Source organism: Melanaphis sacchari, unplaced genomic scaffold (assembly GCF_002803265.2).
Source record: "Melanaphis sacchari strain LSU unplaced genomic scaffold, SCAv2.0 Contig48_pilon_pilon, whole genome shotgun sequence".
NCBI classification, from domain to species: Eukaryota; Metazoa; Arthropoda; class Insecta; order Hemiptera; family Aphididae; genus Melanaphis; species Melanaphis sacchari.
Window position 1 is genome coordinate 1,052,925 of NW_020271327.1, and position 23,781 is coordinate 1,076,705.

General features: G+C 24.9%; 2 protein-coding genes across 3 annotated transcripts; both read right to left on the minus strand.

Moving 5' to 3' along the window:
• Positions 1–431: 431 nt before the first annotated feature.
• On the minus strand, positions 432–5,329 carry LOC112598435 (pleckstrin homology domain-containing family J member 1-like). Its single transcript, XM_025344898.1, has 5 exons — positions 4,969–5,329; positions 3,920–4,005; positions 3,578–3,750; positions 1,929–1,992; positions 432–666 (listed from the first exon to the last, which is right to left on the minus strand). The coding sequence occupies exons 1-5, from the start codon at positions 5,069–5,071 to the stop codon at positions 493–495; spliced, it is 600 nt and encodes a 199-aa protein (XP_025200683.1). The 5' UTR covers positions 5,072–5,329; the 3' UTR covers positions 432–492.
• Positions 5,330–6,917: 1,588 nt separating this feature from the next.
• On the minus strand, positions 6,918–16,809 carry LOC112598423 (carnitine O-palmitoyltransferase 1, liver isoform). 2 transcript variants are annotated; one of them, XM_025344878.1, is made up of 18 exons: positions 16,474–16,809; positions 14,285–14,429; positions 14,048–14,181; positions 13,871–13,980; positions 13,651–13,814; positions 13,449–13,570; positions 11,199–11,400; positions 10,931–11,130; positions 10,656–10,860; positions 10,411–10,518; positions 10,322–10,347; positions 9,713–9,775; positions 8,157–8,268; positions 7,962–8,096; positions 7,733–7,867; positions 7,512–7,661; positions 7,095–7,304; positions 6,918–7,033 (listed from the first exon to the last, which is right to left on the minus strand). In XM_025344878.1, exons 2-18 carry the CDS (start codon positions 14,423–14,425, stop codon positions 6,935–6,937), a joined length of 2,316 nt encoding a protein of 771 aa, XP_025200663.1. In that variant the 5' UTR covers positions 14,426–14,429; positions 16,474–16,809; the 3' UTR covers positions 6,918–6,934. The 2 variants fall into 2 exon arrangements, with proteins under 2 accessions (XP_025200663.1, XP_025200662.1); XM_025344877.1 differs by lacking the exon at positions 9,713–9,775 and adding an exon at positions 10,102–10,167.
• Positions 16,810–23,781: the final 6,972 nt, after the last annotated feature.

The window sequence follows — 23,781 nt, forward strand, 5'->3', positions numbered from 1 at the left end:
ATAATAATCGCGTTATTTATTGTATATATTATGTATGCATATATTTCATGTATATTATATAATATACATACCTATACAAAATGATGGAAACCATATGTTACAATTTAATATAATAACGTATTATATAGGAATTTATTCGGGATGCAACGTAACTGGGAAAACGTTTTCTAGAAGTGAATACGTTTCAGTTGTAAATTTGAAACCATCCCGCCGACATGTATGATAATATACGATAACGAGGTTAACAGCGGTATCCTTGTATATAGTAATAATAATAATATTTTTACGATAAAACGTGTACCACAATAGGTATAATGTAATCGAATTTAAAAACATAAAATCACTAGCTACCGACACGCATATTACAAAATAAATTTAAAGGTACATCGATGCACGCGCGTCGCCGGCCAAAATCGTTCGGCATGATAGTGAACAACAAACAACCCCTTCGCTGCATACACGCATAACATACCTACTTACAGACACGATTCTTTACAATTCGATTAGATTCGATTCCGCCGTTTTGCAGGCATCATGTTTGTGTCTAGGTGGAGGGAGTGGATCCGTCGGCAAGTTGAAAAATAAATCACTATCGTCTCCATCCGCCACCGATCTATTCGTCCGGCCAATTTTCTTCCCTTCCTCCGGATACATCAAAAGCGGATCCTGCAGCAGTAAAACGTTATTTAGTTTTTGACAGCCAACACGCGGGCCGGCAACCATAAAATCATACATATACATTATAATACATTTATACATTTTGCGTCGTTAAATAAATACTTATAAAATGACCAAACTATTTTATAATAAAAATAGGAGAAATTTCTAACAAAATTACCTAATATTTTAATTTTTTATTTTATACAATCATACATTTAAAAACTAACTGACCATCAAGCATTTCACCCAATCGATATTTATTTAAAATCTATTATTTAGATAAATATAACAAATAAAAACGCTCAGATTAAGTTCTTTTTTGCGTAAATTATATTATTTATACAACAAAAAAAAAACTTAAGGCATTAGTACGTATAGCACGAAATATAACCTAGAATAACCTAACATTACCAGTACTTGGTGTATTAACATACTTGCGTTATAGGTACCTTATTTTTCCTTTAAATATAAACACTCAATGACATACTAACTAGGAGAGACGGATCAAAACCCTAAATTTGATATGAAAGAAATTTTTTGAGTTATATTATTACTGTTGACATCGAATTTACATTATAATTATATTGTTTATAATATACCCACTTGTCTCACATGAATATATCTATACCACAGTCCACAGCCAACCCCACCACTTTAGAAACACCAATTAAACGACAAAATTAATACACCGAGATAGTTTATTTTATGACAAACGGCATATATGTAATATGTATACTACAAGTTCTATACTTGGTTTATAATAATGTTTTATCATCGACAACGAATGAATAGATATACTTATCATTTGTCATGTGTATTTATAGGGTTCAAGGATTTAAATTCAAGTGCAACATTTATTGTTACGTTTTAACTTAATTTTATTTCACAAATCGAACAAAAAATGCGATGTTTTATAATATATACCAACTGTAAGACACGTGCCACTTCAATGCACCTGTTTAACGACCTTTATCGGAAAATATTAATATAATCTGCAACGCACTATACCTACTGCTGCAACATTTTTATAATAATGGCATTTATCAGTGGCATTGATGCATATAGGTACTCGTATTAAACTATATATCGTGATACCAAGATATACATATTTTTGAAAATAATACGTTAGTTTCTCCGGGAGATAAATTTATTAATATTTTACTACATACGCCATTTAAAATGCGTTTCGTTAGATGTTCAAGTACAATCTTATAATTCCTCAATTATGTAACTATAAAAATTACTAACACATAATAATAAGTACGTACTCTTCCGGTAAGCTCCACGATTTTTTTTTGTATCGTCGTCATTCGAGTCCTCATATATTCGTATCTGAAAAATAAACACTTGTCAATCACTGTGATTAACCATAAACTTAAATAAATAAAATGATATACAAATATGATAATACAAATGCAATTAAATCGTAATATTGTAATTTTTACTTCTAATTTATTATAATTTTGTATCATTGTCACATATAATTCTATCAAAACCACTGAACACTGAATATTTAACCAGAAACGTGGTAGTAATTCAACCAAAAACCATTACTTACGCAACAAAAAAAATATTAATATTATATGTTTTGTTCAAATTAAGTCAATATTTATATGACACTTAACTATAATTATCCAAAACTATTAATTGGTTCAGTTAAAGTTTGGTATCCATCTAGTTTTCTTTTCAATTTTTTATTATTTGAATCTAAAATCTTAGTTTTAAAAATTCAAAAACTAGAACAAATTACCCATATTTCTACAAATACAGATATTTAACTCACATATTTAACTGCTTTGTATTTTTCTAGTTTGGCAAAAAGGATTGAATTTCATGATAATGGTAAATGAGTTTAAGTAAAGTAAAATACATAAGTATCGTTTTATTGTTGATCTTAAAAACAAAAACACAATTAAATACAAAAAAAATTGCATTTGAAAGTCCTACCTAAAAATCAATACAGAAATCATTTAACAATAAATTAAATGCTCTCATCATTTTTCTCTTGAGTGTATTAAAAAATGAAGTTTGAAGTTGTTTTTTTTTTATAGTTAAGCTATAAAAACAAGAATTAAATGGCAATTATTGCACTTAACTATTTAAATAGCGATGTATTTGGCCATATAAAATATAAACTTAATTTAAAATGTATTCTTTAAATAATTCATTCTATAGGGTACATTAAATCAGTAGCATAATATTATGAAAACTTTGAAATGTCAATACTATTTTAATTGCAATGGTACAATGAATGAGTAGAAAATTCTCAAATGTCTTAGGAAAAACTGAGCGAACTGTAAAATAAATGTAACCAAGTGTAATTCATAATATAATCTAATCTATGTATATTTTTATACATCATGGTTTATTAAGAAAAAACAATATAATAACATATTAATGTTTTTGTTTCATTTATGTCATCACATATTGAAAAGCAGTAAAAATACTTCAATTTTCAACTTTTGGTTCCTGGATCCAGATGATATTTTAGAAGATGAGAATTTCACAGAACATATCAAAATAATTGAAAAAAAAAACTAAAAAAATTACACAAGTTCATATAATACTGTTTTTAATAAAATCAATTTTTTTTATTTTGTTCTAATTCAAAAATAATATTAAAAAAATAAAAAAAAAATACCTAGTAAATTGTTCAATAGTTTTAGAAAATTATTACTATGATATGCTTAATAACGAGGTACAGTTAAGATTTACTAAATAGCAGAGTAATTTTTTTTAATATTTACCTCTTGAATTAACCAAATTAGAATTTCAATTATGGTTTATAAGTTAATCCTCATATTTCATTTGATAATAATAAGATATTTAGTAGGCTATTACAGAGTATAACTTTAATAATATTATGCAATTGTGACTTTACCAGAAAAATAAAAACATATAATAATAAGACACTTACGTTGAGCATTGAATACATTTGATCCACTGATGAACATGATCCTCAGATTGACTAGAAATAATGTACTTTTTATCTGGTTCATCTTTAAATGAAAGAGAAAATGAAAATAATGTTCCTGGCATATTATTCTCAAGTCTTACAATAGAATTCTCCAAAACAAAAACACCGGCTGGCTAAGAACATATACAAAAGATAATTTACATTATTAATAGAAATAAAGTTTGATAATTGTAAGTAGGTAGACAGGTTAATACATTATTTTCTTTATCACAAACATTAAATTATTTAAACTAAATAACAAATTAATCAAGTTTTAAAAAAAAAAACATTTATTCTATTTACTTGATGTAAATCAACTTGCCCAAATCCATTTATTTTAAAGTAAAATAATAGGTTGTACTTGAGTCGAAACCATCTTTCCTTGAAACCTATAATAAATTATCAATTAATTTTGAAATACTTCATATCATGAAATATACTACTATTAGGTTTAAGAATATAAAATTTCAAAATTAATATATTATTAATAGTAATAAAACAATTTTTATTTTATATATAATTTCTCTGAATCCTTTTTAGGGTTTATGGGTTGGTGAGTGGGTTAGGACTAAAAAATAATAATTTAGTATTAACTACACTGTGTAGTTAAAATATATGACAGAAAATACATTTATAAGATTTTGGATAAGTGGATGGGTTAGTAGAATATTAGGTTATAACCTCTGAAAAATTATAAGTTTCCCATGCCACTGCTTAGAACTACTATACACAGTATAGTCCTACAAAAACAGAAATACAACATGACAAATTATCCTTTAAAATAATGAGTAAAATGATTTAATATTATATTAAGTGTTTGGTAAAATACATCTATCTCAAATAACTGTTTAAAATAATTCTTACTTGAAATAAAAAAATAAACCATATATAATAGCAAAAAAAAACATTTCCTACTAAATCATAGCCTGACTCATACATAAAAAATACTAATGTATAAGTAAAGTTAAGTTATATTTCATTAAATTATATTATTCTAAACAATTAACCGTCTCCTACCTATTACAATTAATAATTTATATTGACTATCTATATTTATCTAATTAACATAAATTATAAATCACTATAATTTAAAAATATATCAATCTTATAATTTTCATATTATACTGTATTATTTTATTTGAATCATTATGTGATTATTATAGTTATTATATTTACACACATAGCCATGTATGTAATACAGGTATTAGGTATACAATGATAATTTAAAATTGTTACACTTCAATTACCATATTCATGTATACTATAACAATTAAAATGGGTTTGAATTTTTTTATTTGCTGGAAAAAAACAAATATCCAAGGGTATAAAACAATTTTAATATTGTTACCTACCTTTAGTTGCATATCCATTGGACAACTTTGCATAGGACATCCGTCCTTCAAGAACAGGATTAGAATGACTAATATGAATCATTTCTTTGTTGTTAAATCGCATGTTGGATCTGTCGTATTCTTTTTGAGATGATTTATTTTATTATATTGATATAATACACGATTTAATCTTTTTTTTTTACTAAAACCAGTTTGACACGAATGGTTTCCAATCAAACGTATTACTAATTAACACAATTAACCATAATTTTTATATTCACTATTTACACAGTTGAAAATTGTTTTTTAAATTTGTTTGTACAACTATACAGTTACAACTTAAAAGTCGAAAACAACATATAAATTATAAATGCTTCACATCACAGTGGATAACCAAAACAGTAAAACGCAATTTAAATGATAACAGATAACGATAAGGGACATGTGATACTGTAGTCGGCCATTTTATGCACGATTTTTCAAATTCCAAATCCGAATTTCGAATATTTGAAGGTTCTACCAAAAACAAATCGATAACCAATGTCCGTATTCAATTGATATTTGCCTGCTGTCTGTTTCTCAAAAGGCTATAATTTTACGTGTACATAAACAAAAAGTAATTGTGACTGTCTATCAGTAACGGATCCAGCCTATACAGTGCCCATATTAACGGGAGGGGCGGATTATTTTTAGGTATTTTAATATGAGTGTATTATACGGTTTTCGAGTATGTGTATTCTGTGGTCGAAAGTCAATGCAAGAATTTAACTATTATGCAGCTTCCAGATTTCCATTAACTGATCAGCAATAAATACTGATATATTTCAGACGAACATGAAAGATATTTTTAAGACAAAACCCTATGAAACGCATTGCGTCATCTTAATCGGTTTAAACGTGCTTAAAAAATAAAAAAGTAATAACCAACGTTTAATAATATACCTACCAATTCGCATAATATATTAATATAGATGGTTTGATGGAAAATAAATCAAAATAAATAATTAGTCCGATTATTAATGAGGTCATGTTAAAATTGGTTGTTTGAAATTAATCCAATGGTCTTTTATTGTCTATTAAATAGTTGATTCTGTAACAATCATCCTATACCATTATATGAGCTTGATGATACAGATCATTTATTATTTTATTAATTTTTTTTAAATCGTTTATATGTACATCGGGGTATACAAACTTTATTTGATCAAAAATAATTTGAATACAATTAAATTGTATAATGCACAAATAATTACAAACACAAGATTGATAGTAAACATTTATTTTATCTAGAATTTATAATATCGTTGAAGTTATATTCGTTTGTTTTAAAACTAATAAGTAATAAACATTTGTTCAAACTTTTTGGAACAAACATTTAATAGTGCCGACTATGATTGATAATATTACAATATTTAAAATTATGTTTTACCTTACACATATAAAACTAATTTATTTAAATAAAACAAATAAAATAAGCATTTTCCCTAATCTAAAATATTTACATATTATTTATCTGGGATATGAACACTTGAGCTCAAGATAATAATATGAATATGGTTTTTCATTTATACTTTTGTAAAAAAATAAAACCACTAATTTGAATGTAAAACAATTTTTCTTATCAGTAGTTCTTCAATAGAATATTTTACATTTAAAATTTTAAACATAAAAATTTTAAATTTTAACAACTCATAAATGTTAGAATGTATAGAACAAAATTAAAATAATAAACTATTTTTTTTTTCAATAACTAATAAAAATACCACCAAATCACAAAAAAATGATATCAACAAAAAAAATATTTTTTTTTTTAAATAGTTATTAAAAATAAAATACTTGTTACTGATAATAATACAGATTATGTTGAAGTTCATAACAATTGAGACCTTAAGACTAAATACCACAAAAATGTTATGAACATATACTTTCCAAACAATACCATAATTAAATCAAATGAATATAATATACTATGTAGTCAATAGCCATATTATGAGCTCGCATTTTTTGTACTTCTATTCCAATCATCGTGCAATGATTTCATGTCATTGAGTGCCTCCGTAATACGAATAGCAAACCTATTAGAATCCTGTAAAATATTAAAAACCGGTTAAAATGAAAACTGATTAATTAAAATTATGTAAACGCACAGTATGAGGAGAACTTTTTTTGCTTGAGATGTGGAAGAAAACCAAATTTTCTCCAGCTATTATATAACTAACACCATATCCATCATTGGCTACAGGACCAAATCCACCTCCAGCAGAAATGCAATTAGGATATTTCCTTAAGTCAAACTGAGTAGTCTGTCCATGTGGTGTTTGTGATGTTGACAACCTCCATGGTTCACTCAATACTTTCTATGAGTAAAAAAAAAAAATGTATAAATTAATTTAAATATTAATAGACTTCTCAAAATTAAACTTAGACATTCAATCTTTTTTAGAGACATAAATACAAAATATTCTTTGGGCTCTAAACACATCAACAACAATGGTCACAGAAATATATTATGTATGTGAGTAGTAAGACATATTATGTAGAAAATAATTTTTGATTTTAATTACATTCAAGAATGGTGATTCAACTTCTAAATACTTTGAAACCACATATAAACAAAACAAATGTCTGTCAATTCCTTTTCCACACATTGCATCTTGATAACCTCTTTGATGAGTTGCACAAGCTTCTCTCAATAGATTAATACGTTTGTTTACCTGTACACAAATTATAAATTTAAATATTTAAATTAAAAAAATAAATTTAACTTCATCAACAAACAACTAACATCAACATTTGGATCCAACATCGATTTCACCCAAGTCGAAGATTCTAAAGTACAGGGTCTCACAGTTTCAGTTCTACCTTCCCTGTATAATCTTGTCATTGATGCTTCGTATGTAAGACTAAATTTACCAGCATCCTATAATCATAAACATCAAATTATTTTATTAGATTTTATTTCAAGATAAATTAATTTAGAATAATTATGTTTTTAAAAAGCAATTGTAAATTACTCTATAATATGCCAATTGAAGTGCCATCTGAATAAAAGCATCTGGACTGACTTTAGCAGTTTTCATGAATCCCTTACCATAGTCATTGAACGCCAAAATACGCAAATCAATATCATTTACTAATGCTAATGAGACCTAAAATAGCAATAATACATGGTACATTAACTGTGCAAATAAAATGTATAAAAATATTACTTGATATGATTTTTCAATAGCTTCTAACACTGGATCTAAATTCCATTGAAGCCTTATAGGTTTTGGAGGTTCTAATTCAGGAGCACCTTTAGTGTGTCCATTTTCTTGATATCTTTATGTTTGAGAAAAATAATATTTTTAATTGATTTTATCAATAAAATATTATTATTACATTCATCATGGTAAATATTATAAAGCATGTACACTATAAAATATTTAACACATGAGATGTTTAATTTTGTCAAAATGTATGCAATGATTGTACCTATGATATTTAACCATAATCCATTATTACTTGCATATATTATCATTAATAAAGGAACCCATCCATCATTAAATTACAAACTAAACATAGCAAATATTATAAAAAAAAACAATATGCGATTTTTTATTATTCTTTGGATGGCACTTTCTTGTGATACAAAACTACTTTATTTTGTAAAATATTACAATCCTATTATCCAAAACAAATTTGCTTACTTTTTTATTTTCACAAAATATCTCACTTTTATTTATATTAACAAATCATATTGAATTTTTTGTGAATTTTTCTAATATGTATTATGAATGACCACATTTGAAAAATAAAAAAAGAAAATAAAGAAAAGATTTACATACGCAGTAATCATTTGTAGTATATTTTAAAGGCTGTACATTTTAAATATTGAATAATAATAAAAATAATAATAAAAAGAATAATAATACTGTCATCAATGCATTGCAACAAATGGCAACAAGAACAAAATTGGTAATTTCACAAATAAAATTTTAAATTAAAAAAAAGGTCATTAGCAAATATTTATTAAAGGAAAATGGATTTTGACTGTTTTTAAAATGTTGATAAATTTAAATCCTTTTATGTTCTGTCATTACATTATTTCGGGCTTCAGATAAGTGTAATTTTAAATGATGACGCAATGTTTTTAATCCTGCCATTTTAAAGATCCTCAGAAACATTCTATATTTTGAGTATAGACTCTACTAGGAGGATTTACAAAGATTTTGCTATGGTTTACTGTCAAATGTTTAAAACCAGATTTTTCAAGTTTTCTAGATTTCTATGCCCGCAAACAATCTGAATAAACTATTGTTTCATTTATTTTATATTTAATGATATGTCATTGAGGAATAAAGTAATAATATTGGTAATGATAGATAATTGTAAATTGTAATGCTGGTATGTGACAAATGGATATCGTAGATATTGTGATAGTCGCAATAACGGAGGTAGTCTTGAGCGATAGTCAGGATAATAGCTGTAGTCTCATATGACAAGAAAGTACTCTTTGTATTAATTTAATACTGATTGATATAATGAATAATAAATAATGATGATTTACAATACTCAATAATAATAATTAGTAAATTGAAACAAACAGATGAATCGAATATTGTTAAACATTAAAAAATTATGATTGTAATAGAAAACAACAAAATTATTAAAATAATCACATAATAATTATGTAATTGGATGGCTTCCCATAAAATGACCAATGTGTGCACAAATTAGTAAATGATAATGAGTTAATTTATTTATTTATTGTATGGATTATTACCCCACAACTAGATCGCCGCACAGAAAATGTTCCCATAAATGACCCATAACCGGTGCATCTGCCCTGTCATCAATGAAAACAATAACCAAGTTATAAAACTAATAAGAAGCTGTCTTACCTATTGTTTATCATAGTCACAATATTTAGATAAATTGGTGAAATTATTAATATGATAATTTAATTATAATGTTTTGAACTTGTAGTTAATAATTATTATAACATGCGTTTTTAATTTACCATAACTAAAAATTTACTAAAGTTGTTTCTTCAAAGAAGTACCATGACCTTAAAACAAAATTGCACAAATATTCCCAGCAAGCAAAATTATAAAATATTGTACAGAAAAAAATCAGGTTTTATTACAGTAAAACTGTAACCCATTAAGTTACCCAGATTTTTCTGCTTCATCAAAAATGATGAACTCCCAAAGATGAGACATAACCGCGGCATCAGCCCTGTAACAACGCTTGTTAAATGCAAATTCAAAACAATATTTTAAATTTGAACTAATCATTCAAAAATCATTCAATTCAAACATTTACAAAACATTATAAAAACATACAAGACTTTCAAATTACTCATCAAATAATAATACTGTAAAACACTCACCACGAATGCTCAGCATTGAAGCCCACCTATAAAAAATATAGACATTTTAAATTTATTTAAACTACAATATATTTATAAATAAACATTACTCTTCCATTTGATCCAATGCATAAAGTAAATGATTTATCAAACCATCGGTCATATCCTTTGCCAGTCATTAATATTCTTCCAAATTCATCCAACTTTTTTGAATTTTCCTAATTAAAAAATGATATTTTTTAGTTCTAAACAAACAATACATACAAATTTAGAAAGATGTAATCATATTATATTCTGTATTACCTCACCTCTCAAAAAATAAAATCTCATTAATCATTCAATATTAAATACTTACAGGGTCATACTCATAAGGAACCTCATCTAATGTAACTACAAAAGCAGCTTTCTCAATAGCATCCAAGCTTTGTCTGTTTATGCCCTTAAAAAAATATTGAGTGCGAGTATTTGCCCAATGTGTTCGATCAGCAGCAGTTAAAGCGGCTACTTTTTCTTCTCCAGCATATGGTTTTTCTGTGTTATCGAGAATTGATTGTATTTGTCTAAATTATATAGTATATATGTATTTATAAGAACATCATCAAAATAATTAAATATAAAAAGAATTATTACTCTTCAATTTCACAAGGATGAAGTATACGATTTTGACTATAGATAATAACTTTGAAATACCGCCCAGCATGATACACTACAATATGTCTACTATCATTGTAGTGAACAATCTTATCACTTACAGCACCAGGAACACGTGTTGTATTAAATATCCTTTCATATTGCCATGAACACAAAGGAACTAATCCTTGAATTCTTATCTACATAGTATAAATACTGTTAAGTATATTATTGCATTATATTCATAAGAAGCATTTTTTTTTAATACCGGTTCAAGTTCTTGACGTTCAATTAATCTTCTATACTGTAAACACTGCCAAATTATCATGGCAGCACGAGCAGCCTGAATAGATGTTGAATGTAACATTATAGCATCAATACCATAAAAATTTGAATTGACTATTAAAGGAGTTCGACTTCTTAGATACACATATTCTTCCCACCAATCTGATACATAATTACTAGACCACCTGTTAAAATCAATAGATTTTAATTTTTAATTTGTCAACATTTTGTCAAAAATACTTATAAATGATACTTAATGATAAATTAATTTTTCTTTTAATAACTAGAAGTTCTATTGTACACAGTAATAATCATAATATCAATAAATAATATTTATTAAAATTGAAATAGTTCTAGATTTAAAATAGACAATATTTATACTTTTTTAAATGTAATATCTATTAAAAATTGTGATATTATAAATTACTTTTACTTTAAAAAAAAAATTATAAATAACTTATGATTAATTTTTTTTTCTTTTTTTTTTTTTTAATATTACAAAGAACAATTTTTATTGCTTGATAAATAATAATAATATACAAAATATTAAAGAAGTGCATAGAAACATTATGCTAGTGTTTATAAAGAAATACTTATATGTGAAAAAATTATAAATGTTATTAGTACAAGTGAATTGTGGGAAATGAGTATATAATTACTTTATTGTATATTTTAAATTATATTTTTTCTTTTAAAATTCTATGGTTTCTTGTAACCAACCATACACTACCATTCAAGAACCGTACAGAACAATATTATCATAAATAAAGTTGATGTGTAAATGGATTGTCCCCCTGAAAATGATTACAGTGGATAATTTGTTTATTTTAACTAAAAGAATATTTGTACAGTATTTATACTTTATAGTTAATGTATAATCCTATAAATGATACTGGTAGATTTATAGAGTACACTTCTTTAACTGATAAATAGATAAAATAAATTTTTGACTATAAGAAATTATCATAGTGAAAATAGTTTAAAATACTAATAAATTGAAACACTTAAGAATTTATTTTTGTTTATCAGTATCAATAAGCAAATGTGTAACACTAATAAAATATACTTTTATTATTTAACATTAATAAATAAAATGATAGACATGATTATATATTTTTAATGACAATAAATAATTTATTTGAAACCTCAACTACAATGGAGAAAAATAGTATATTCATAAAAACCAAAACCATAGATTAGGTTAATTGCTTGTTTTTACACAAATCCTAAAACTAATTTTATAAATAAACTATAGGTACATGCCTATATTGTAAAATAATACTAATTACATAAGAATTTATTAAAAAAATGTACTATAACTTGTTTGAAAAAAATTATTAGATGATAATCTTGTAATTATAATTTATGAAATTATATTTTTTTTGGTTATTTTTATAACCCTGATAATGCAATAACAATGATGATATGTTAATAAATTATAGAAGAAACATGAAATAAATATAATTTATTGCAGCTATTATGGACCATATCAATAATATGAGAAACAAAATATTTTCATTTGATAAATGTATGTTAATTTTATTGCATTCGTTCTTTAATTTAAAATATTAAAACATTTCTAATGATAACAATATCTGAAAAAAAGATACCTTTCCCCCCTTCCAAATGGAAATTTCCTCCTTGATTGCCCACAATTATATCACTGCTTAATTATATTACTAAGTATGAAACATAGCAAATCCATATTATAATGTATAATATAATATATAATTTTATCAATGAATTGAAAATTTAAAAAGATAACTTTTCCAATTTCTTGATAATTTAAAAATTATAAACTGTAAGCAAACACAATTTTAACAATACCTTTGAGTATTTATGGTTAAACTCAACTATGTTTCAACTATTTTAGAATGCAATGATTCATCATTGCTTTTATATTAAAATGAATTACTCTAACATACACTGAGCTTAACATACATAAACCAATCAACCTCCTCTCATCTATATTCTGATTAAACCCACTTTTTTTTTAAATTTTAATGCTATCAAATATAATTGAGGTCATTTATAAGAAGATTCATAATAGTTATTAGTTATAAAACAATTATTACATAAATATATAATTATTTAACTACTAAGTTGACAGCTAAAAGATAAAAAAAAAAAAAATAAGTAAGTAAATCACTATTAAAATAAAATTAGGTAATAATAAAAATATTATTTAAATGACTCATAACATTTATAAGAGAAATAAATAAAAAATATATACCATGATTTCAACCACAAATATCGCTGAAGCTTAACTGCAATACCTTTTTCAAATTCATTAGCTAACTTTATCATACTTTCATATTCTGAATCGTTCATTAATGGACGAACACTTTTTAAATACTGTAATAAAAATATAAGATTAATAAAAATGTCTAAAGAATTAAATATGTTATTATTTATTAGTTATTTAAAATAATTACTCTTTTCATAGTTTCATTAACTGGAGGCAATGGAAGTTTTGGCAATGAACCTTGATAGCTGTAAAGTAATGGTTTACTTTTTGAAGAAAGTAATTTTATGCCTAGGCCCCAAAGTTTGGTTTTTAAAGACACTTTATGTCCTCCTCTGCTTTCATACATCCATCCTGAATGAGCAAATATATTAATATATATGTCTCAAATTATGATTCCAAATTATTACCTTTATACATTAACATGAGTTTAAATGTGTATCTTATGATGTAAATTAATATTAACCAAAAAGTTAAAGATAAAATAAAACAAGATACTATTTGCCACACATAAGATGTCCTATAAATTAAAAACATAATGATTTTAAATTATATTAAATTAAAAATACAAATTATAATTCACTTACCCAGGTAAATATTGTAATATAATGTCTGTATATTTAACAAAACTATTATTGGCATAACGAAGAGCAAGCACAATACCCATCACAGCCCAAAGACTTTGTAATGGAGCTGGAAAAACTCCATTGCGAACATTGTTCTAAAATTTTTAAAAATAATTTTTAAATTAAAGAAATTTTAAAATTTTATCACACTTTATATCTTAGTGACAAATACTAAAGAATAAAAAACATTAAACATACCTTAAACCTGGCTAAACGTTTTTTCCAAGAACGAATTCCAGATGCCCAAACTAAATGGAGCACTTCACGATCAAAATTAACATCCCAGCCTTCGTGGGTAATTGAAAATGAAAATGCAACTGCTGAATGGGCTTCAGCCATGATACTTAAAAATTTAAAAAGAATATTATAATTATCATTTGAAATATTATAAAAAATATAACTATACAATTATTATATTCATAATATGTCCTACTATTGTTAAATATATTTAAATTTATCAAGTATTTATCTATCCATAAAAATGTAATTGACACTTAATTTATTTTATAAAACTACATGTATTGTTTAATTTTTACAAAACAAACTTAATTGTCCAATATAATTAACTATAGTTAGATAATAAAGTAAATATAAAATATAATTGATTCATCTTTTAAAAATAAAAACAAGGTAAACAACTTAATCCAGATGAACCAAACTTGAATTTGGTTTAACTTGCCTAATGCATTAGCCTTGTAGTTTTATCAAGGTTTTTTCTATTTATAGTTTATTTGTGTATAGTATGTACAACAATTTTTACTTCCTTAAAAATGAAAAAAAAAATATTTTTAAAATTTTAGATATACCCACATATTTGATAAAACTTTAAAACTTCTACATTTTTTTTATAATCTAATATATACAAGAATAAAACATTACTTATAATAATACATTTATATATTTTTTAATTTCTTACTTTTAATATTTTGTTTTTACAAAAGCAATAACATAATTATACAAAAAAAAATAGGTAAATATATTATATTAGGTATACTAAAATGTATAATATATACGTATTAAGCCAACTATAAAATGAAATACTTGATATAATCTTAATTAATTAAATAATATAACGAAAATGTCATTATATATCTTAGGTAAATACTTAAAATAGTTAAAAGTATTAAGTATGTGCAGTATTTAATAATTATATATATTCTTATACCAGAATAATATTCATAGTTTTTCATAAAGAAAATTGAATATAATTAAATTTGTATACATTTAATCTTATTATAACAAATACCTATCACTACTCAAGCATTTAATGAATAAATTTAAAAAATAAGCAAGTAAAAATATCTAAAATTTACTCATTAAAAAATGTAATAATAATCAAACAAATTGTTTATTCATTTGCTATGCATTTAAATCAATAACTATTTCAAAATTATTTAACATAATGACTTTGAATGAAAGCAAAATTTAACTGTCTATTACAAGCTACTAATTTGTAATAAATTATTTTTTCATAGTTGTTTATTCTTGTTTATTTTTATAATTTTACTATAAACTACTCTCTTTAAACAATAAGCTAATTATATACAAAATTAGGAATATAGCACTAATCTACATGAAAAAAGTAAAGAAATTGTTAAGTATAAACTGCTTAACAAAATAATGTCATATACAATAAGAAATCGCTCAAGATAATTAAAAAGCAAACTAAGTACCTAAATGACTAATCTATGAAAACTAAAAACAGTAGAATATATTATATTACCATAAAATAGGTCACCTGTTTGTTATGTATAGTACAACAAACAGAATTTTAAATATTAACAATCGACAACCAGTTTTAATAACATGCAAATTAATTTGGTCTAGAAAAAACAATTGGCTTAACATAACATGAGCATATTATAAATATGCCATATGAATTATGTTTGAATTAAAATTAAATAATACAAATGAATTGATAGTATTTAAATAAAATAGTGACATTGATTTCTTCAAATAGTAAGTAAAAGTAATAATGATTAACTTAATTGGTCTACACAATTACCTACCTTTGTTTTTTTATTATTAAAAATAAATATATCAAATTTGTTCAATTAAATGACAGCCGCTGTTATAATAACATGTGTAAGTGAAGAAACAATTTTTTTTTTATAACAAAGAAATTGGTTGAACTTAAATATACAACAATTAAGTTACAAAAATATCACGGTTTTCCTGAACTTTGAAGTTGTGCAATATCTAAATAATTAGCACTAATATTTATTACATGCTTATACACATCTTCTAAAGAATTAAAAAAATTCAACCGTTTACGCAATAGTCCATCTTAATCGACAATGTCGAATTAAATATAATAATGAAACACGCATAAGACTAGATGAATCAAAATTGCACTGTTAGTTAAATATTGAGAGAAACATAATTACCCTGAACGTATTCACAGCACGCCAGGAGATTCAATTGTTCAACGCAACAGTGTTAGATGACCATAGAAATATATTTTTGTTTATTTTCTTCTGTCTGTCTATCTCTTCCAATGAAGAACGATAAAGTGAAAGTAAAAACAGCAACGATAATATTAAATTCCAGTGAGCGAATGCAAATCTAGCGTATTAAAACATCAACGACGAACAGGAGCGTCTGTGATACTACACCGTACAACGATAGAGAATGACGAATACTGAAATAAATTATTAATGTCTGATTACCGATCAAGTGTCCAAACATTAAACAATAATAAATAATAATAGACATACAGAAAATAAAAAAAATGTAAGATAGTAGTTATCACTTATCAATAATAATCAACGTTGTCCAAATTACAATGATACTATCTCATACTACCTTAGTGTACTTGTGACGCCATCTGTGTCAAACAGAAATATTATATAATCATTTTTTACCTTCTAATGTTCTGTGACCCTGTGGTGTGTTTCGACTAATCCGACTTCAAAAGTCATCGGAATAAATGCTAGAACAGTAATGGATGTAGTCTTGTTTACAACTAGATTTTGAAATTACGAATTTTTAAATGTCAAAAAAATTACTCAATGCCTACTGGAAATTTAAAATTGCTGCCGCCACGCGAGTATGTGTAGGTAGGCATCATGTTATATTTTCGTGAATATGAACCTTTTGTTTTTTTTAATAATATAAATATTTATTCAATTAATACTTTTAAAGCAAAATTACAGGATATAATAAGGAAATTTATGTATTATACAGGCACCTGTATATTTATTTATAGAATGAGTAATGCATGTCTTAAAATCCATAAATTTTAATATAAATAAAACTGAAAATTGATGATATCGTTACCTAATCTTATCTATAATATTAATAAGTGTGTATATACTGAGCATCAAACAAAAACCTAAACATAACCACCCATTATATACAATACCACTTAAATAAAATCTCCAACTGAACCAAAAAATGGAAAATCAAGTTAAATTAAAATTAATCAGTCCAAATAAATTTTTCTCTTGGTAAAAAAGAATGTCTACAACTATCACTCAACAATGTACAAATTTCTATTAAAAATGTAACCAAATATCTAGGAGTTGACCTTGACAAACGATTTACCTGGCCCAACATACCAAACTTAAAAGAAAACAATCTAACACACGCCTACATCTCCTTCGTCCGTTACTGTCTTCCTCAATGAGTTTAAAAAATAAAATATTAATTTACAGGGACAATTATTACCCCTCTCTGATCATGTGGTATCCAAATCTGAGGCCAAGCCAAACCATCTAATATAAGACCTATACAAGCCATCCAATTGATATGTCTTAGAGTCTAAGACTTAGACTCTTAGACAAATAATTGGAGCCCCGTGGTATATGACCAAAAATGCATTACACAAAGGTCTACAAATTTCAACAGTCAATAAATTAGCAACTCAACACTATAACAAGTTCCACTTAAAACTACATTCTAACCAAAACCCTCTTATTTCTTGTATGTCCTCTATAACCATCCCCAGAAACCCTGCAAGGAGATAAAAAATAAAATGGCCAAGAGACGCTTTTGTCTAATAGAAAAAAAAGATCTTTTTACATGAACCTATCAAATTAAACAGGAGGTACTGTTAATAAACGGTTTTCCCCTCTCAAGCCAACAAAGTCTTCTTTATTATTTATATATTATCAAATTTACTTTTTATACTTTTCTGTATAGATTATAATTTATAAATATGCTTTAATAAATAAAAAAATATATATATTAAGAAGAGATTTCTAGATTCACGCTTGGTAAGTGGTATTACGACCTGCCTCTAAGTATCTTCGATATTTCTAACCGTCTATCCATAGTGTACCTACCCATACTGCAAACTATCTATAATGAGGTCTCGTGTCAGGTCCCCGTATGTATAGTATAGTTCCATCAGGAAAAACAATGGTTTTGGTAATGACGACTATAGGTACCAAATATCATGCATAATAGTATTTGGTATGCTAGAGAACTTGTTTCCTTTTGATAGTCATTGATTTCGACTGTTGGACGTGTGATTTAAGATTAATTGCTTTATTAAAATAATATATAATTAACACTAGGTACTCCATACTGACCTAAGCATGTTTATGTTTTTAATTGCCTAATTTATTGTGTTGCCAGACCTTTTCGCATGTAAGTTATATCTTATATGAATAATGAATATGTGTATAATAACTATAATAACTTACTGGGTAGGTACGTAAAACTCATTACCATTTAGGTTTATGTGATGAATTATTTTTTTTTTAAATATGAAAAAAATAGGAATAATATTGTTATATTAACATTTTAAATATTATTATAATACATAGATGTACATATATGTATACTACTATAGTAGTAATATAATTAGTACAAAAAAATATTAGGTAACGGCGGCGACGCTTAGATAATAATATATATTATCTAGGTACGTATATAATATTTATCTATATGCGTAATATGACCACGACGTACCTAATGACGTAATAACGTCATTAAATATGAAAATATTTGTATCTCACGTCTTTGAAATATAATGTGGAAGTTTACGATTAAGTTGCTTAACTGCGTGTCCATGTAAACATGTTTTGGCATATTTGTGAACTTTATTGATTTTTTTTTAGGAGATATAACAAACATATTACATAATTTTACCTTTATTATAAATATCATATAGTATTATAATATTGGCTATTAAACTTATTTTCATTTTAAAATTATTATTAAATATATCATACAAAAATATTTATTTGTAATTAGACAATACATTTAATGTACCTAAATTTGGTGTGCATTTCACACTTAAAAATCATAAATCGAATGCACTGTCAGCTATGTAAATGTAATATATGGGTAATAATATTATATGCTTTATAATGATATTACATTATTGGTAAAATTATCAAACAATACTATGTATAATATAAATAAATACTATATTTTACCTATTTAATTTAAACATAATATATTCGCACTTCATGTTCTCATAAAACAAATAATATAATTTACAACTAGAGTTTGGATGTTTATAACTTAAAATTATCGTAATATGTATGCATTTTTGCATTATAAAATCACCAAATATGTAATCAAAATATGCCTTAAAAATCATTAAATATCTTTAGATAAAAAAAAACTGAAATATGCATAAAAATTTAATTTTAATTTTACATTTAATTTACAATAAAAGCGTTACACTGTGATATAATAATTTTTTAAATTTTATCAAATTTACTGTTGCATCCGTTATTCGAATGTAAATTTTTGCAGCATGAAAAAATTTGTTTTATATCTACTGATGTTATTATTGGAATATATTTAAAAAATGCAAGATCCTCAACCTTCAAATCTTCTTCTATTTCGTCCATAGACCATAGAATCCATTTTACCGGAATGTTTTTAGAAATCTGCCTCAAAGTTTTAAATCCACCATTATTTTCAATTAAATTCTGAAGTTTTTCGTAAATACTTTGTCCTACTTTTCCATTGGCCATTTTTAGAATTTATCTAAGATTATTGACTACTATATAACTATTTGTTTGATTTAAATGAAGCTAGTTCAGATAGTTCTAATTTAGTTATGTTGACTTGTATTTAAATAATTTTTAAAAAAGATTTGTATCTAGGTTAACATTAAATTGGGTAAATAGAAAAAAATATAGAATTTCATAAACATTTGAGCCTTAAATTTATTACGGTTATTATTGACATATTATAATATTCAATGTTAGAATTAATAAAATTACAATAATTATGGGCACCCATTGGGGAGGGAAGACGGGGCACTTGCCCTCCCCTTAAAAAATAATATGATCCTGTAATAAATATTACCATTATAGATATTATTCAATTATCTAGAGAGCATACAATTTTTTTTTTTATATCACTATAGGAATTTGAAATAATATATTTATATACATAGTCGTATTGATAACTTGGTTGGTATACGTAAGACTAATTACAAATTAAATGTTTTTAGTTTATATTTAAAAAAATTATTGACATATTTTGCCCCCCCCCCCTTCTTCACTAAAATTGAATCAATGGGCGCCCATGACAATAATTCATACATATTGACAATTGTTCAACTTAACTAGAAATTATACAGAATTAAAGTATATGTAATAACTAATAAGTATCTACTTATTACTGTAAGAGTATAGGTAGGTACTAGGTACCAATAATATTTATTTGTAACATTACACATTGACTCCATATAAAATGCAGCATGTGTAAAATAATCTTTTCAATCTGTTCTAAAAACTGAAATACATTTGTGCAAAGAATTACCTTGTTTATAATAGCAATGCCTCGTAACTTATACGTATACCTTATATTTACGCTTTGTTACAAGTTAAATTTGTGTAAATAAATTTTTATTAGTCGCAGTTAAACAATACATCTTAATATTTTATATTTTATTTTCATATATACTAACACACAACACACTGAATAAGTTGATTGATTTTTTATCGTAATCCGGACAATACAAGGCATCTCCTTGACGACTCAAAATAGTGTAACTTTTTTTCAACTTTCAATACAATAATTATTTGAATAGTATTGTACTATTGTAATAAAACGGAATTGTTCTTAAAAGTAAAAAAAAAAAAAAGTAAATCGTAAAACATTATTATCTAAGATAATAATTCCAATGATGCTTGTGCATTTTAGAATAACACTAGCTGAAAAATAGTCAGTTTTAATGAAGTGATAGAAAAAATTCAAGTCTTAAGAGCTATCATAAAAACGTAATGGTCCTGCATGCTGTTTTTTATTTGATAAAAATGCATAAATAATTGAAAAAACCCTTGGTTTCGAGTTTTATTAAAATTTAATAAAAATTTTAAATTTAAATTTAATTTTTTCGAAAATTTATTAAACACATAGCTAGATTTTGAAGTAATATTGCTTATAAGCAATAGACTTTCTACTACAATGAGAAAATCTATGTTTGTATTGCACATAATAAAATAGTTGTAACCTTTTGAGCTAGTGACAGCCTAACAATTACATTCGAATAATCGATACACTCTGGGGCAGTAGCCAATGCTACGTTGGCTGCAGGCTGTAATAACGTAATAACGAGTAATGATGAAAAACAGTATGATAATAGTTAAAAGTAAAGAAATAAAAATAATATAACTTTGGACTAAATTGTTTGTGTAATATACAGTGGTAAGAAAAAATAGGAAAAATTTTACCATTTTTAGAGCATATTTAATAATTAATGATACATACGAGTATATTTATAAAACAATTTGAAAAATTGATAGAAAAAAAAAATTAAACTTTATAATGCATATTTATTTTGATGATTCTCATTAGGTATTGTGTTTTTCAAATCCCTAATTGACATACAATTTTCTGTTTTTGTTAATAAATATTTAATACGAATTGTAAAAATTATAAAAATTGTGAATAGAAAAAAATAAGTAAATATTTTTACAGCATATTTGTACTTGAAGGTTTGTATTTATATATGAATATTTGTACTATCATAAGCGCATAAGCTCATAAGTGCATACATATTTAGTACTTTTCAAATGCATTAAACTCCAAATTCTACTAAATAGTAAATACTAATAATAAGCTAAACTGTTACATCTCAATGAATATGTATTAAATGTTATTGTCTTAATATATGATTAAAATGTTCAACTCATAACCTTGAGAATGTTGTATTCACAAGTATATTATTTCCTCCTAGCTAACTAAAACCCATTGAGGTATAATAACAACTAGATAACTCAGTCGCTATTACATTCCCATAAAAATACGTTGAAATCGATACAGCCTGCAGCATATGTCAACAGGGCAATATTTAAAAAATACCTATATTGATAAAGTGATAATAATACAAATTAAAAATATATAACACAACTGTAAACATTGTTCTGTTGGCATATGTTTACCGACTTTAAATTAATATCGTGTAGTTGGTTATTTAGTGACTATTTATTTTACATGTCTCTACTAAAGTCTAAAACCACAACAAATCTTACGTTCAGAATAATCCGTTTTACTATGTTGTTTTTAATATTGGAGTACCTACCTAATTTTATTTGACTTGTAATAAAATTTAAAAGTAAGAATATTAAAATATTATATTATTATATTCTATTGTAAGAAAAATTATAATACCTACAAAAAATATTGATCGTATAGTTTAGATACCCACTCCCTTTTCAAAAGCATGATGCTTGTGCTGAAAGGGATAGTTCGATTTTTAAAAACTACAATTTATAGTTTTCTACAATTATAAATATTATTTTAAACTTAAACTAAACACATAAGAAAAAAAGTAAAATAATTTTTTATAATTATTATTAATATGACATGAAATAATAAATGTAATATTTACAAATATTTTAATACATAAAACTGAATAACAATACGTTAAAAATGTAGTTTAAATAGATATATATATTTTTAATAAACAAGAACAAATTGGAATCTAAATTAATATTTATTTAGCAAAGCCCGATTTAAAAATGTACTAAATCAATTATAAGATTGGTTTGACCTTTAAAATCATAATTCGAGCCTCTGTCAAACCGTACAGCTTTCCTTTAACTTGTATTTTGAAAATAGTTTTTCATAAAAACCTACTTGTGAATGTAACATTCTTACTGAAATATTAACTTTTAAACTCAAAGCTGATAAATTTGAATCAAAATGTATAATATATTATTATTATCAAAGCATGTATTTTACATAAATAAACGTAAAAAATAACTCATTTAGTTATATATAATATATACAGTATATTTTAATAAACGGGTAGACTGTAAATAGGTATAGGTAATATATTCTGTTGATAAATATTTGATAACGGATATAACAATATCCGTTAGTTTCATCGTTAAAATTATTGACAATCGATACTTATATCTATATGATATGTATAGATATATTGTATATTGATATTATCCAGGTGGAATGCATAATAAAGACTTAATTTCCTACGGTCGCGATCTGCATAATTTAAAAAGAAATAATATTTGTTTACATGAGCATAATATAACAATTACATTCATTAAAATATTACACTGAATATTAGAATTTCATACATAGAGATGAAATGTTAAAGTGATATTTTTTTCTCTACTTTTAAGTACAATAGCCAATAAAAGTAACTATGTAAAATAGCTAATCATATTATTTTGTATTAAATTTCCAAATACACCACTGACATTTAGCTGTGCATATTAATTATAAATTAATGGATGACTTCAAACCTATTCTCAATT

What these genes read in the sequence shown, in the direction of transcription:
- LOC112598435 (XM_025344898.1), bottom strand. Translation starts at nt 5,071, where the DNA reads ATGCGATTTAACAACAAAGAAATGATTCATATTAGTCATTCTAATCCT. An exon ending in CAATGGATATGCAACTAAAG is followed by an intron (nt 4,006 to 4,968) that starts GTAGGTAACAAT and finishes AATTTATTATAG; the next exon opens with GTTTCAAGGAAAGATGGTTT. An exon ending in GGCAAGTTGATTTACATCAA is followed by an intron (nt 3,751 to 3,919) that starts GTAAATAGAATA and finishes ATATGTTCTTAG; the next exon opens with CCAGCCGGTGTTTTTGTTTT.
- LOC112598423 (XM_025344877.1), bottom strand. Translation starts at nt 14,425, where the DNA reads ATGGCTGAAGCCCATTCAGCAGTTGCATTTTCATTTTCAATTACCCAC. An exon ending in AACGTTTAGCCAGGTTTAAG is followed by an intron (nt 14,182 to 14,284) that starts GTATGTTTAATG and finishes TAAAAATTTTAG; the next exon opens with AACAATGTTCGCAATGGAGT. An exon ending in TTCCTTATGAGTATGACCCT is followed by an intron (nt 10,519 to 10,655) that starts GTAAGTATTTAA and finishes TTTTTTAATTAG; the next exon opens with GAAAATTCAAAAAAGTTGGA.